The following is a 14,067-nucleotide window of genomic DNA, read 5'->3' on the forward strand; positions in this document are numbered from 1 at the left end:
ATTCTTCACAATTAAACTATCACGATTAAGACAGAAAATATAAGCACACACACACAAAAAAAAAAATCCCATTACAGCCTGAATGAAATTGTGCAAGAGGTAAAATATGGCAAGGGGATCTAAATAGAAATTCATAAATATATCTGGTATTGTCAGGGACACTGCTGTGACACTTTAAAAAATGTATATTTCGTTTCAGTGGATGTAGTGGTAATGTTCTTGTTTTTCTTAAAGTTGGCATGAAACAGAAGTTGAATGTTATTCGAATGATAATCAGTATAGCTGTGGGATGTTTTTTCCCATGTGATACCAAAAAGACGAATCTGTAGTAAATCAGTATTTTGTTTTTTTTAGCTAGAATCTCATTCCTCTCATTCATTATGATCAGATAATCATGACTTTGCAAGACTTCCATTGTCTTCTGACTTTTCCCCTGGTTGTTTACAGGGGGTGTGTCTTTTTGAACTGCAGCAAGGTGTGCTTTCTATTTCAGCTAGTGTCATGGCGAGCAGCCCTGCGGTGCTTATGCGTTTGGTGGCTTCAGCCTATGCCTGTGGCAGAAAAGGCTGGAACTATTGTCCGGAAAGTTCTGCAAAGTGGAGAGCTTCGGTATCGTTGAAAAGGTACGGCAAGTAGTGGCATGTGATCAACAAAGAATGTTGATCCAAAAACATTTCCACTTGAGATGACAAGTTGATGAATTTAGATCCTGAAGCCCTTAGATCCTAGAATCAGATCCTAAAGTCTGATTGGTTGAAAAAGGATGCTGATCCAGGAACACTTCCTACTTGGCAAAATTACAGCAGCAAGTAAGGGTTGCCTCCGACCAAAGATTTTTCTAGCCGACTAGTAGTCATTAATTTAAGTGTTTAAGGTGCAATATGTAAGTTTTTTGCAGTAAAATATCTCAAAACCACTAGGCCAGTGTTATATATTTTGTTCACTTACAATAAACTTAGTACTTACAATATCCCAAATGTTTCCAACTATTTGTAAATCATGAGAAAATTGCAATTTTAACCAAGGCTCCAGGAACGTGTGAGGAGTCGCCTGTCAATTGCGGCATACCCGCGTTACCCTTGGTTTCCGGTTTATTTAGTAAAAACCATGGAAACACCAAAGACGCTTTAATATATTACATGTTTTAATAGACAAGGGAACAATTGTTTGGTTACGTTTATAGACAGAAAACTAATTATTGTTATATAAGCTCAATAGTCGTATTGTTTAAATCTAATTTTCTTGATTTTTTTTTTGCGAGTACCATGCTTTACCATGCCTCAGAGAAAAACACTATTTTGTGAAGTAGCTAACATAATCAGATGCAGCTTTATTTTTAGTAACAGTAATACAGAATTTTCTCCGTCATACAATATGTTTTAAAGGTGCCATCGAATGTTTTTTTACAAGATGTAATATAAGTCTAAGGCGTCCCCTGAATGTGTCTGTGAAGTTTCAGCTCAAAATACCCCATAGATTCTTTTTAATTAATTTTTTTAACTGCCTATTTTGGGCCATCATTAGAAATGCGCAGATTCATGCTGCGGCCCCTTTAAATGCTCCCGCTCTCCGCCCCCGGAGCTTGCGCTTGCCTTAAACAGTGCATAAACAAAGTTTACACAGCTAATATAACCAGGGGTGCACATTAGAGGTACGCAGGTACGCATGCGCGGTAAAAATAAACTATGCGTACCAGAAAACATGGAGGGAAGCGCTTTTGAGTACCGGTTCACAGGGATACGTTTACTTACTGGAGTAGGATTTTTCTCCATCTTTGGTAAGATAGCAATCATGATAATATGTGTGTTCTTTAATTATTAGGTGTGCAACGGATCGCAGTTAATCCGTGATCCATACGGATAAGGTCCAACGGTTCGGCACGCATGTGATTCGCGGATTAACTGCTATATTTAACCATCATAGAGTGAAAGTTTGTAATTTGGACGTGTTTTGTCTCGGCAATTAACACATTCAAACAACTTTAAAAGCGGAAGAAGAGGCGAAAATCGGGACTCGCGAACTGTAATCTGTGCGCACAGCCCCCCGAAATGCGCGCATGATGAGAGTCAGACAGCGCTCGAACACCGAATTAATTCCGCTTTCGCGTTTACTTGCGCTTGAAAGGAAACATACACACAAAATTATGTCAAAATACCTGTCTCGGCAAGTATTCTCTCGGTTATGTCATAAGTGAAGTGTTGAGAAAGAAACCGGATGCGTGTCAGTTATTCGGTCCGTGCTTTCCTTCTTAAAGTGACAGCAGCCTTTGCTGTCATTAATGTTAGTAAAAAAAAAAAAAAAAAAAAAATCATTATCATCATCTACCATGTTCGAGAGAAAAGAAGATAGTGAGGAGAGCAGTCAGGAGGAAAGTGATTAGGACAGCTTTTAGGATGTGTCGTGTAAAGTGTGAGTACCAAGCAACATCTCCAGGTACTCCCTTGAGAACCAGACCAAAAAAGTTATGTGCACCCCTGAATATAACCCTCAAAATGGATCTTTACAAAGTGTTTCGTCATGCATACTGCATACATGCGTCAGATTATGTGAGTATTGTATTTATTTGGATGTTTACATTTGATTCTGAATGAGTTTGAGGTTTTGCTCCGTGGCTAAAGCTAACATTACACACTGTTTGAGAGATTTATAAAGAATGAAGTTGTGTTTGTGCATTATACAGACTGCAAGTGTTTAAAAATAAAAATAGCGACGGTTCTTGTCTCCACAAATACAGTAATAAACAATGGTAACTTTAACCACATTTAACAGTACATTAGCAACATGCTAACGAACCATTTAGAAAGACAATTTACAAATATCACTAAAAATATCATGTTATCATGGATCATGTGAGTTATTATTGCTCCATCTGCCATTTTTCACTGTTGTCCTTGCTTGCTTACCTAGTCTGATGATTCAGCTGTGCACATCCAGACGTTACTGGCTGCCCTTGTGTAATGCCTCAATCATGGGCTGGCATATGCAAATATTGGGGGCGTACACCCCAACTGTTACGTAACAGTCGATGTTATGTTGAGATTCGCCTGTTCTTCGGAGGTCTTTTAAACAAGTGAGATTTATATAAGAAGGAGGAAACAATGGAGTTTGAGACTCACTGTATGTCATTTCCATGTACTGAACTCTTGTTATTTAACTATGCTGAGATAAATTCAATTTTTAATTCTAGGGCACCTTTAAAATTAATTGCATGCCATTTATCAACACAAGCCATCCAGCATTTAATATGATATTCTAAAATCGATCTGTCTTACTGCAGGGTGTAACAAGTGTCTCACAGCAGCCACCGAGCGAACGCACAGAGTAACATTATAACATAATTTTCAACACTCTCAAATGTATCTAATATGATAAACAGAGCTGCGTTACCTCATACTCATGACCGGAAAAGCGGAAGCAGTGCTGGTGACTGTGTCATAATAAAAGTTCCGCTGCTCGCGGCATGTGTTGCGCAATCGCTCCAGCGTTCAGCTCCCACAACACTCGGTCCTGCTCTGCTTCATACTACAGTAACATTAATAATCGCATCCATGAACATGATTTCTTCCTGAGTCCTATCCCGATTGTTTCCACGGGCTGTGATGTGAAGACCACAAGTCCCAAGATTCTGCGCTCAAACTTGCCGTCATCAGGCTACACCTTTGTTTTGAATAGGCCTGTAGCGACCACTAGCGGACAGAAATCTTACACATTGCACCTTTAAGTTAAACTTACATGTTACAAATGATAAGCCATGCTTAAGGTTAATGAATGATAGGCGAACGATTAGATTTCCTGCCTGGCATAATTACCACATCAACCAGCCATGTTAACGGACTGTGTGACTTTGCCACTTCCTGTGGATTTTTTTTTTTTTTTTTTTTTTTCTCCTGCGACCAACTGACCAATTTAAAATTTTATCAACTTAACCTCTTCTCTTTGACTAATGTTTGGATGACTATTAGGGGGCAGCCCTAGAGGCAAGACTTGAGAAGAGAACAGTTAATGTTGTAACTTTGGATGGTGACATTATTTGCTTGTTTTGACATATGCTTTTGACATATTTTTGTAACCTTTGCTTTTGGCATAGACAGGAGCTGATGATCTACAGACATTGGCTGACAGGCTTGTTCAGAAGAGTATATGTGCATCCCTGTCGAAAAGCTTCCCTAAAGTCACTATCATCGGGGAGGAGGTGTGTAAGTCTCATAATATGAAGATGTTCAGCCTGTTTTGGCACCAAACAGCTGTCAAAACTACATTTATTTCTGTAGGAGTTACCAGCTGAGTCTGTTGAGGAAGACCTGATAGAGAACGGGCACAGCAGCCTAATCCTACAAAAATCCTGTCCCGATCAGTATGCCAGCCTGAAGGAGGAAGAGGTAAAGAGAAAAAAAGAGAAATATTAAGGCCAAGTATGATAACCCACACTCGGAATTTGTCCTCTGCATTTAACCCTTCCAAGTTAGTGCACACGCATATTAGGAGTAGTGACTATGAGTAGCCGGGGAATGTGGCCATAATGCATAAAACATAATAAAATGTATGTAATGGAGGCATGTTAGTAAACCTCGCATCTCTGGCCTCAAAAGGAGAGCTTGCAACTGACATTAGAGTCTTTAGCGTCCTTGTTAGTGCGCCCGCTTCCCATGCCGGAGACACGAGTATGAATCAGTCAGGTCAGTAGGACCGGTTACATGTAGAATATACCTTTTTTAAATTAACTTATTCTGAAAGAGTTTTGACAGAGTAGGAATATGGAGGTATGGTAACTCAATATGGTATTTTACTAAGGTTTCATCTTTATTTCTCAGCTGGTTGTGTGGGTGGACCCTCTTGATGGCACTAAAGAATATACAGAAGGTGAGCAGATAAACAGCTTTCAGCATTACTCAACTCCCACCTCCATTTGAGTTTTGGTCTTGTTCAGCTGTGACTGTAAACAACATTCCACAATAAAGCACCTGGTATTTACATCCGTCTGTGGTGAAGGGATCATATATGATCTACATTTTGACATTCGATTAATCAAATTACATTTATAGGTGGTACAAAACGCCTGTGACCACATTCACTTCTGCATTCCTTTTTGTCTAGCACACAGTTAAAGCCACTTTTCCACCAAAATTACGTGGAACAATTTGTCCCAGGAACTTTTCCCCCCTTTTTCCCTGCTGCTGTCTGGATTTCCATCACGGTCTAAAGTACCGTGAAGATAAGTCAGATGACGTAGGACTGTGCGTGACTTTCCAATTCCAGCTGTATTTTGTCCTCCGCATATAAGCTTAATAAAGCCTGAACCTTGTCGTTGGTCCATTGGTCATATTTTTAAACTCCATTGTTGATTCAAATAGCAAACAACTCTTAGGCTGTGTGTCCACCAGAGCGTTTTTAGCCAGCTGAAAACACTAGGCGCTCTGCTTAAAACGCCGTCTGTGAGCGCTTGAGAGCGCTTCTGAGCGTAGCGTTTTTTTCCTTGAGTCTTTGTTGCTATTACGGAATATCAGTTGGTCGGAGTTGTATTGTCCCGCCCCTTCTCACTCTATGGACGGCTGGCTAAAAAGTGACAGTATGAGCGCACGTTTTCCATTGAACATTCTTCAACTCGAGGCGACCAGTAAAAAACGCCGAGCTCTCAGCGCTTGAGCGTGAAAAAACGCTCAGCGCCTCGTTACGCTCCTGGCGTTTAAAAAACGCAGCGCTCCCATTGAAAACAATTGAAAAAGTACGCTCGGAGCTGGAAAAAACGCTCTGGTGGACACACAGCCTTACTGCACACACCGAAACAGTGGTTGAAATAAAATGCTGCGTGGTCAACCAATCAAAATGTTGCATGAACTCAACCAATCAGCATGTTCAGTGCCCAAGTCCCACACCTGAAAGTTCTGGAACTTTGAAAAAGTACTACCTCGCGATCAGGTACTTAATGACTTAATTTTTACCCGTAACTTCATTTAGACCCTGGTTCCTGCAGTCGAAACACAGAGTACCACCCCAAAGTCCCTAGGTCCTCTGGAAAGTTCCTGTTGTGGAAACGGAGCTTAAGAGAGTAAGCCTTTAAATTATCCACAATTGATGGTGAGCACGGATGGACATGTTTGGAGTTTTCTTTTTGAGCACCCAATTACTCACACATGTGCTTGTAGCCTCACACAAACCTGCGCAAAAGAAAAATCGGGCTGCACACGGACTGAAAATTACGTCTCGCACGCTGTGAAATGCATTGGGATGTGTCTCTGACAAAAGCGAAGAATGGCCTACTCATTTGCCACCCAGCCAAAATCTAGCCACAAGTGATTATTTGTGGAGAAATGTAAATGGCTTTGACCGGGTGTGCCTCATACGTCCTGAAAAGTGAAGCTGCGGGCTCTTTGATCGCCCCCTGGAGGCTGGATGCAGTACAGGTCATAAACCCCGCCCGCTCAATGCAGACGAATGAGACTTAAGTTAAAACATAAAAATAAATTATGTTTAATTATGCTTAAATTTTCAGAAAGATGGTTTTGGTCATTTAAGGTAGTTGTTATCACGCTGATTTATATTCAATTGGTCATTTTTGTGATAAGTTTGATTTTAGCTAGCAATTTGGTGCTATAGAAACGGGGCGTGTCATCGTGATTCACAGTTGATTGACAGCTTGTCTGAGGACTGACGGAGCTTCGAGGGGAGATTGAAGATAAATAAATAACTATTAATTTTCAATTTCTGTGTTATTTCACACCGACGAAATGAGCTGTTCAGCAGTAAACTGTACTAACTGACCTACAGGATCTGACGGATATCTGAGCTTTTCTCTGTAACATTAAATGTGGACTTCATAAGCTAATTAATAAACGTTATTAGTTAAGATAACACGCCTAACGTTAGCCCTGACGGAAAAAAAGCAGGTGATCGTTATCTGGCAGTTATAATTATTTTTATGGGTATAAAATAATAATTAGCAGGATAAAACTAATGATAGCCTACTCTAATTAATTATAGAGCACCATCTACAGCAATCGATCTCCTGTAACCTTAGTTTAAACATTTTATTTAAAATGGCAGGACCATTTCTGACATTTTAGAGTTTCTAGAGGAATATTATATCGAGTTCATCTACTGAATTTGCTGTTTCAAAAATATTATTGCTCTAGAAACAGAATAGCCTATTATTTTATAGGTAGAATTTTAAATTACGTATAATTTATATAGCCTATTTAAAATACATCAGTGATGACGCAGCCGTCTGGGCGGAAGTTTGATACCGCGACTCTGCCTCCGGGCTCCACTGACGAGTCTTTCTGCGCATGCCCAGGTTCCAAACTTTTTTTTTTTTTTTGTCGTTTTTGCGTAACGTGTCAGCGCCCATCGGCGTCCGTTTTGGCTTCAGTTCAATACAATGGAAGGAAGCGGCATCGCGGCGTCGATCTTTTTTTTACAGTCTATGGCTTTGACAGATCGAATAACTTGTGTGGATGTCGATACCAGGTGTAAATAGGGAGTCACATTTAACATTGCTTTGTAAAATTTTGTGGACGAAATCCAGTCATTTCAATTGAAATCTGCGTGTTCGGGAGTTTTGTGTGAGGTCAATAAAGTTCCCTACAAATATTTCACTCATGTTCAAGTCGGTTAGATATTCACCGCGCAGACCAACAGTTCGGTTTGAAAGTGACTTCTTGTAGTGTGCTTCATACATCGCTACATTATTGATGTTATTGACATTATTTTTTGCCCACAAAATTTAGCTGAAATATCACTAATATGGATGTATCTTAAAGGGTTAGTTCACCCAAAAATTTAAATTCTGTAATTTATTACTCACCCTCATGTCGTTCCACACCGGTAAGACCCGGTAAGTTCATCTTTGGAACACAAATTAAGATATTTTTTGATGAAATCTGATGGCTCAGTGAGGCCTGCATCGCCAGCAATAGTACTTCCTCTCTCAAGATCCATAAAGGTATTAAAAACATATTTAAATCAGTTCATGTGAGTACAGTGGTTCAATCTTAATATTATAAAGCAACGAGAATATTTTGTGTGCACCAAAAAAAACGAAATAACGACTTTTTAACAATATCTAGTGATGGCTGATTTCAAAATACTGTTTCATGAAGCTTCGGAGCTTTACGAATAGAATCAGTCGTTCGGAGCGGTAAAGTCACGTGATTTCAGCAGTTTGGTGGTTTGATACGCAATCCAAATCACTGATTCGACACAAAAGATTTGCAATGCTCAGAAGCAGTGTTTTGAAATCGTCCATCACTAGATATTGTTAAAAAGTCGTTATTCTGTTTTTTTAGTGCACAAAAAATATTCTCATTGCTTTATAATATTAAGATTGAACCACTGTACTCACATGAACTGATTTAAATATGATTTTAGTACCTTTATGGATCTTGAGAGAGGAAGTACCATTGCTGGCGATGCAGCCATCCAATTTCATCAAAAATATCTTAATTTGTGTTACAAAGATGAACAAAGTCTTACGGGTGTAGAACGACATGAGGGCGAGTAACAAATGACATTATTTTCATTTTTGGGTGAACCAACCCTTTTTTTTCCGTGTCGCACCAGTTAGTCCAGGGGTGCAACACTCAGCTCTCGGAGGGCCACAGCCCTACAGAGTTTATCTTCAACCTTAATTAAACTCACCCGATCCATCTAATCAAGCCCTTCAGGCTTATTTGAAAACTACAGCTGCATACTTTTATTTATTTATTTATTAGTTTATTTGACAGGGACAATGCAGTCAGACAGAGCTACAGAGCAGTGTTTGTAGCCGATGTGATGCACATAGAGTTTATAGCGTGTGCTAATTTTCAACTCCCGTCCCTGGATGGGCCTTTCTACAAAAACACATAATAAAACGATATTCAATTCTAAAAAAATACAGTGCAATTTTACATATTCAGATACACTTCCCAACTATATAGTAGGCAAAAAACAGTATGTGACAAAAGAAGTATGTCCGAATTCATAGTACTCATAAAAGAGTAGGCAAAAAGTACCCTGATGGCCTACTACTTCCAGCGAGATTCAGAAGTATGCATCTGATGGACACTTTACTATCCAATGAGGCCACAGGAGACGATTTGTAAATGGCGGTGAAGCAACGCAACTGAAGCTGGTAGGTCACATGATGATAACAACATGCTGAATATAGTACACCCTGGATTAAATTCATACTACACACATTCATACGATATAGAACATACTTTTTAAGCACACAGCAAAATCCCCAGAGTTAAATCAACTCTGCTCTGAGTACATATGGTCCCTCTCTATATAGTGTTAAAGTAACACTGAAGCAGAGTTAAAGTTAATGAGATAATTAAGTTATGATTGAGCATTAGTGATGAACACCTGCTGCTAACAAGCAGAATCACTGAAGAGAAACACAATAACTACAACTGACAGTCTTAGATTGAATCAACTGAAGATAAAAGACATTCAATCTCTCAGGATCTGATTAAACAACTCCACAAATGGCATATTATCTCATTAACTTTAACTCTGCTTCAGTGTTACTTTAACACTATATAGAGAGGGACCATATGTTCTCTGAGTTGATTTAACTCTGGAGATTTTGCTGTGCAGTCGTGGAGTAATTACATATTCAAAATAAGAAACTACTCAAGAGCATGCACAATTTCAGACGCAGCCTACAGGTATGTGTTGGAGCAGGTTGAAACTAAACTCTGCAGGGTTGTGGCCCTCCAGGAACTGAGTTTAGCACCCCATCCACATCAGAATGATATATATATATATTTTCTTTTTTTTTTTCAAAATCCAGATCTACAGTATATAGCTGTACTAAACATCACTTACCATTTGCTTGGTTTTGATTTTTGTCCCTTCCCACAGCAATTCACTTTCAGTGAGGACATAAAAATGACTTGACATTCATGTCATGCCTAGTTAGGATCTAGTGTTGCAAGCATGTCCACTGCAACAACACTATCCCTCATTACCTTCTTTCTTTGATTTGATTTTTTTTTTTTTTTTTTTTGTCTAACTCTACCTCCACTTGATCTCCATTTGCTGAACACACCTGATGCTGTCACATAGTGATCTGCTCTCATTTTCCCCCTATTTCTCTCTCTGTCTTTGCTCTCCTGTCTCTGTTGTAGCTGCAAGGGTTTTGTACAACCCAGTTTACATACAGAAGCCAGTGCAGCCCCACAGAGCCCCTTACCGTACGGTGATTTCATTTTTTTTCTTTTTGAGGCATGTCACCTTGAAATTAGACAAGAGTAGAAGGTTGCAGTCAATCAAAAACAGCTGTTGACAATTTCTCGTAGTTGACCAGCGATGACTGCATTCCATTTGCACTCTTTGTTGCTGATGAAGTGCGACTGAACGATGGTTTTTAAATTAAGTTGTACAATGTACCTGTTAAATCTTTTCCATCCATTTTAGTTGGTTGTTGGTTGTTTATTCAACTTTATAAATTTCCACTACTTTATTGGACAAGTACTGGTATATTATCAGGCATGCAAAGAATGGACAGGAAATTATGAGGGAAAGAATTGAGGAATGGGTTAGGGACATGTTGCAGTGACTCGAACCTGCATTACTGGCAAGAGCACTAAAGTCCCCGATATTCTCACAGCAAGTTCTTTTTAGTTATTCGCTTAGGGGTAAAAAGACGTTTGAAATACCTGAGCAGCAGTATATTTTTAGCGAACAGCCCAATCCTGCTGAGTGCTGCGTTCAGATGAATATGTAAATATGTGCTGCTCCCTTTCCTTTCAATAACACACAACAAAAATGGAAGCAGGGAGAAAACAGCAGTTTAAGAAAGCTTCTGATCATAATGTGAATATGTTTGCGCCAGCTCTGCAATTATGTAAACGCCAGACTAAAGGTAGTTCAAAGATGTTTTCCAGCCAGATGCAAACTTTCCAGGAAAGTTTGGCAAGTTGATTCAAACTCGTTTTGGCCTGATTTTGTTCAAACTGATGTAACACCAGTTCGTTCAATTTTGCTTCAAGTATATCGGGGCCTTAAAGGATAGTTCACCCAAAAATGAAAATTACCCCATGATTTACTCACCCTCAAGCCATCCTAGGTGTATATGACATTCTTCTTTCAAACGAATACAGTCGGAGATATATTAAATAATGTCCAGGCTAATCCATGCTTTATAATGGGAGTGGATGGTGGCCCAAATTCTAAAGGCCAGAAAAAATGCACCCATCCATTATAAAAGAAGTCCACATGGCTGCAGGGACGCAGGCGCAATGTGAGCTCCGGTGAGATTATGCTAGTCTTTGTGTACAGCAAAGGAAATGCACGTGAAGAGGCGAATTGTTTGAGCTATACTCTAGATTTTATTAGTGTTAAAATACTGATTTCTTGTGAATATCCGGGTTGCTTCAACAAAGCTAAAGTCTTGAGGTTATGTACACCGACATCAAATGGAGATGCACCATTAACACTTCACAAATTCCCTGTAAAGGATCTAGAGCGATTAAAGCTATGGCTGCTCGATATTCGCTGGGATGTAAATACACCCGTGGAAAAATTATAAACGCGTGCTGTGCAGTGAACATTTCCGCTCCGAGGATGGGTGCATATTTTTATATTTAGAATTTGGGCCACCATCCACTCCCATTATAAAGCATGGATTAGCCTGGACATTATTTAATATAACTCTGATTGTATTCTTCTGAAAGAAGTCATATACACCTAGGATGGCTTGAGGGTGAGTAAATCATGGGGTAATTTTCAACTCAAAATTGCTGCACCACAACTGTCTTATCCATACCGTTATAAAAAGGGAGGCAATATATGAGAGCACAGAGGGGTTAAAATTATTTTCATGTTGGGCTTGACTAATGAACACTTTGCGTAATGTTTTTTTGCCGTTTCATTATAGGGCTTTTGGATCATGTGACAGTGCTAATAGGGATTGCTTATGGTGGGACAGCCATTGCTGGAGTCATCAATCAGCCCTTCTACAACTACCAGGTTCAACCGGTTGTTCGAGTCACACGTTACGCTACATTTGTAGAGGCTAGGGTTGGTTAACCTGTTTTGTTTTTTTGCTCTCTGTTCACTCAGATAGGGGCTGGTGCTTCTTTGGGCAGAACATTATGGGGAGTTTTGGGTTTGGGCGCGTTTGGGTTTCAACTCCAAGAAGTCCCAGATGGTAAAAGAATCATCACAACCACACGTTCCCATAGCAATAAACTTGTGACCGACACAGTACAAGCCATGGAGCCTCATGATGTCATCAGAGTGGGAGGAGCTGGGAATAAGGTGGGACACTAGCCTTGATTTCAAGTCAATATTGGCATTGAAATTGAACTAATCATTCTTCATTCTGGGCCTGGTAGATCATCCAGCTAGTGGAGGGAAAGGCCTCCGCTTATGTGTTTGCCAGTCCAGGATGTAAAAAGTGGGACACTTGTGCGCCTGAGGCAATTCTTCATGCAGTTGGAGGTGATAGTCATTTGTTGCATGTTCACTTTTACAAATGTGCTTGATATTTAACATAAATATAAATATGCTTAAGTGGTTTTTATGTTGTTTTCATAAACAGGCAAACTGACAGACATCCATGGTAATGCATTCAGATATGATGCCAATGTGAAGCACATGAATTCTGCTGGAGTTCTGGCGACACTAAGGGATCATCAGTACTATTTAAGCAGAGTGCCACAGGCTGCCCTACAGGCTCTTCCCTCTGACTAAACCATTACAGGATATGAAGTCATACTCTAAACATTTGTGCCTCAAAGCTGTGATGTGTCTTTGCCATAAAATCTCTTTTCTTAGATTTAACTGTTTAAGATTAATAAGATTTTATTTACTGAGTACATTCACATGTTTTCATCCAATTTTATTAGGGGACCAAATAAAAATGTGTAAAAACACCATTTCAGTTTTATTATTTGTAGTAATATAATATATACTGTAGGTAATTTGAAACAAAACAACTGTCAACATATACATTTATATATACATGTCCTATTGCATATATACAATGGTCACAACTATTACATTTTGTTTTGATTGGGGTTTAATTACATGTTTTTTTCATTTACATGGCTGTCTAATTTTAGAGAATATGAAAACAATGTCTCACAGCATTGATTATTGTCTTTACATATTATTGTCTTACAGAATTGCTGGTAGATGCATTTGAGTTAATTGTTCATGTTTACTATTAAAGGTGCTAAAGAGGATGTTTTGTTTTATACATTTTTGCAATATTACTTGAAACTGTCTTTACTAACTGATAAAAGACTATTTATTAGGTGCACTGAAAGGAATAATATTAATATACATTATTAATATACATCATCTGTGCACAAGGTAGGGCCTTAAAAACATCAGCCAATCGCGTAAACGATTGGCCCTCTGGCTTGTCAATCACTGCCATTACGTTCCATGTGAAAGACGTCCGCGGATTGGCCCTCTGGCTTGTCAATCACTGCCATGACGTTCCTTGTGCGAGACGTGCGCGGCTGCGCGCTCCAGTAACTTTCCACACTCTACAGGTGCCGCATGCAATGTTTTTGTCAGGAGTAACAACTGCAGATTATGAGTTACCCGCGGTGAGTCCGACATAATGAATCCACTAACACGACACAGCGAATGCCGGTGGTAAACACTCGTGTTCCAATACTCATGCACGAGTTTTGGGAGGCATTCCCTCGAAATGAGCTGTGAAGGAAGGGGGTTGTTCTTACGCATGCGCTCATTTCAAAAACTCACTAACAGTCTTTGGTTTCTCAGTCGACTGAAAGATCCTCTTTAGCACCTTTAAGTTAACTATTAGTAAAACCAGTGTTTTCAGCACTAAGGTATTTAAAATTAGTTCTGTAATCATTATTGACTTTTGCATCAGGCAAGCAAGACTGAACTACCCCGCTACTGTGAATGTGTATTTTTCATATAAAGCTGCTTGATAGTTTTGCATCACCAGCCATAGCCAAAACATTACAACGGACACACAACAAAAGTACACTAATATAACAATGTTGTTGCTTTAAAACAACCATGACAATAATGAAATGTGTGTAGGCACAACCTTTACACTAGGTTGTGTTGAGATGAATACTGTATCATTTAGTG

General features: G+C 39.3%; 1 protein-coding gene across 1 annotated transcript; it reads left to right on the forward strand.

Moving 5' to 3' along the window:
• The first annotated feature begins 499 nt into the window (after window positions 1-499).
• Window positions 500-12,866, forward strand: bpnt1 (bisphosphate nucleotidase 1). The gene is given in 10 exon segments (XM_048208454.1): window positions 500-552; window positions 554-607; window positions 609-623; window positions 4,088-4,192; window positions 4,272-4,379; window positions 4,812-4,860; window positions 11,864-11,955; window positions 12,049-12,246; window positions 12,324-12,429; window positions 12,530-12,866. Coding segments are annotated over 10 exon segments (930 nt in total). The 5' UTR covers window positions 500-501; the 3' UTR covers window positions 12,682-12,866.
• The last annotated feature ends 1,201 nt before the right edge of the window (window positions 12,867-14,067 follow it).

Source organism: Megalobrama amblycephala, linkage group LG11 (assembly GCF_018812025.1).
Source record: "Megalobrama amblycephala isolate DHTTF-2021 linkage group LG11, ASM1881202v1, whole genome shotgun sequence".
Taxonomy (NCBI): domain Eukaryota; kingdom Metazoa; phylum Chordata; class Actinopteri; order Cypriniformes; family Xenocyprididae; genus Megalobrama; species Megalobrama amblycephala.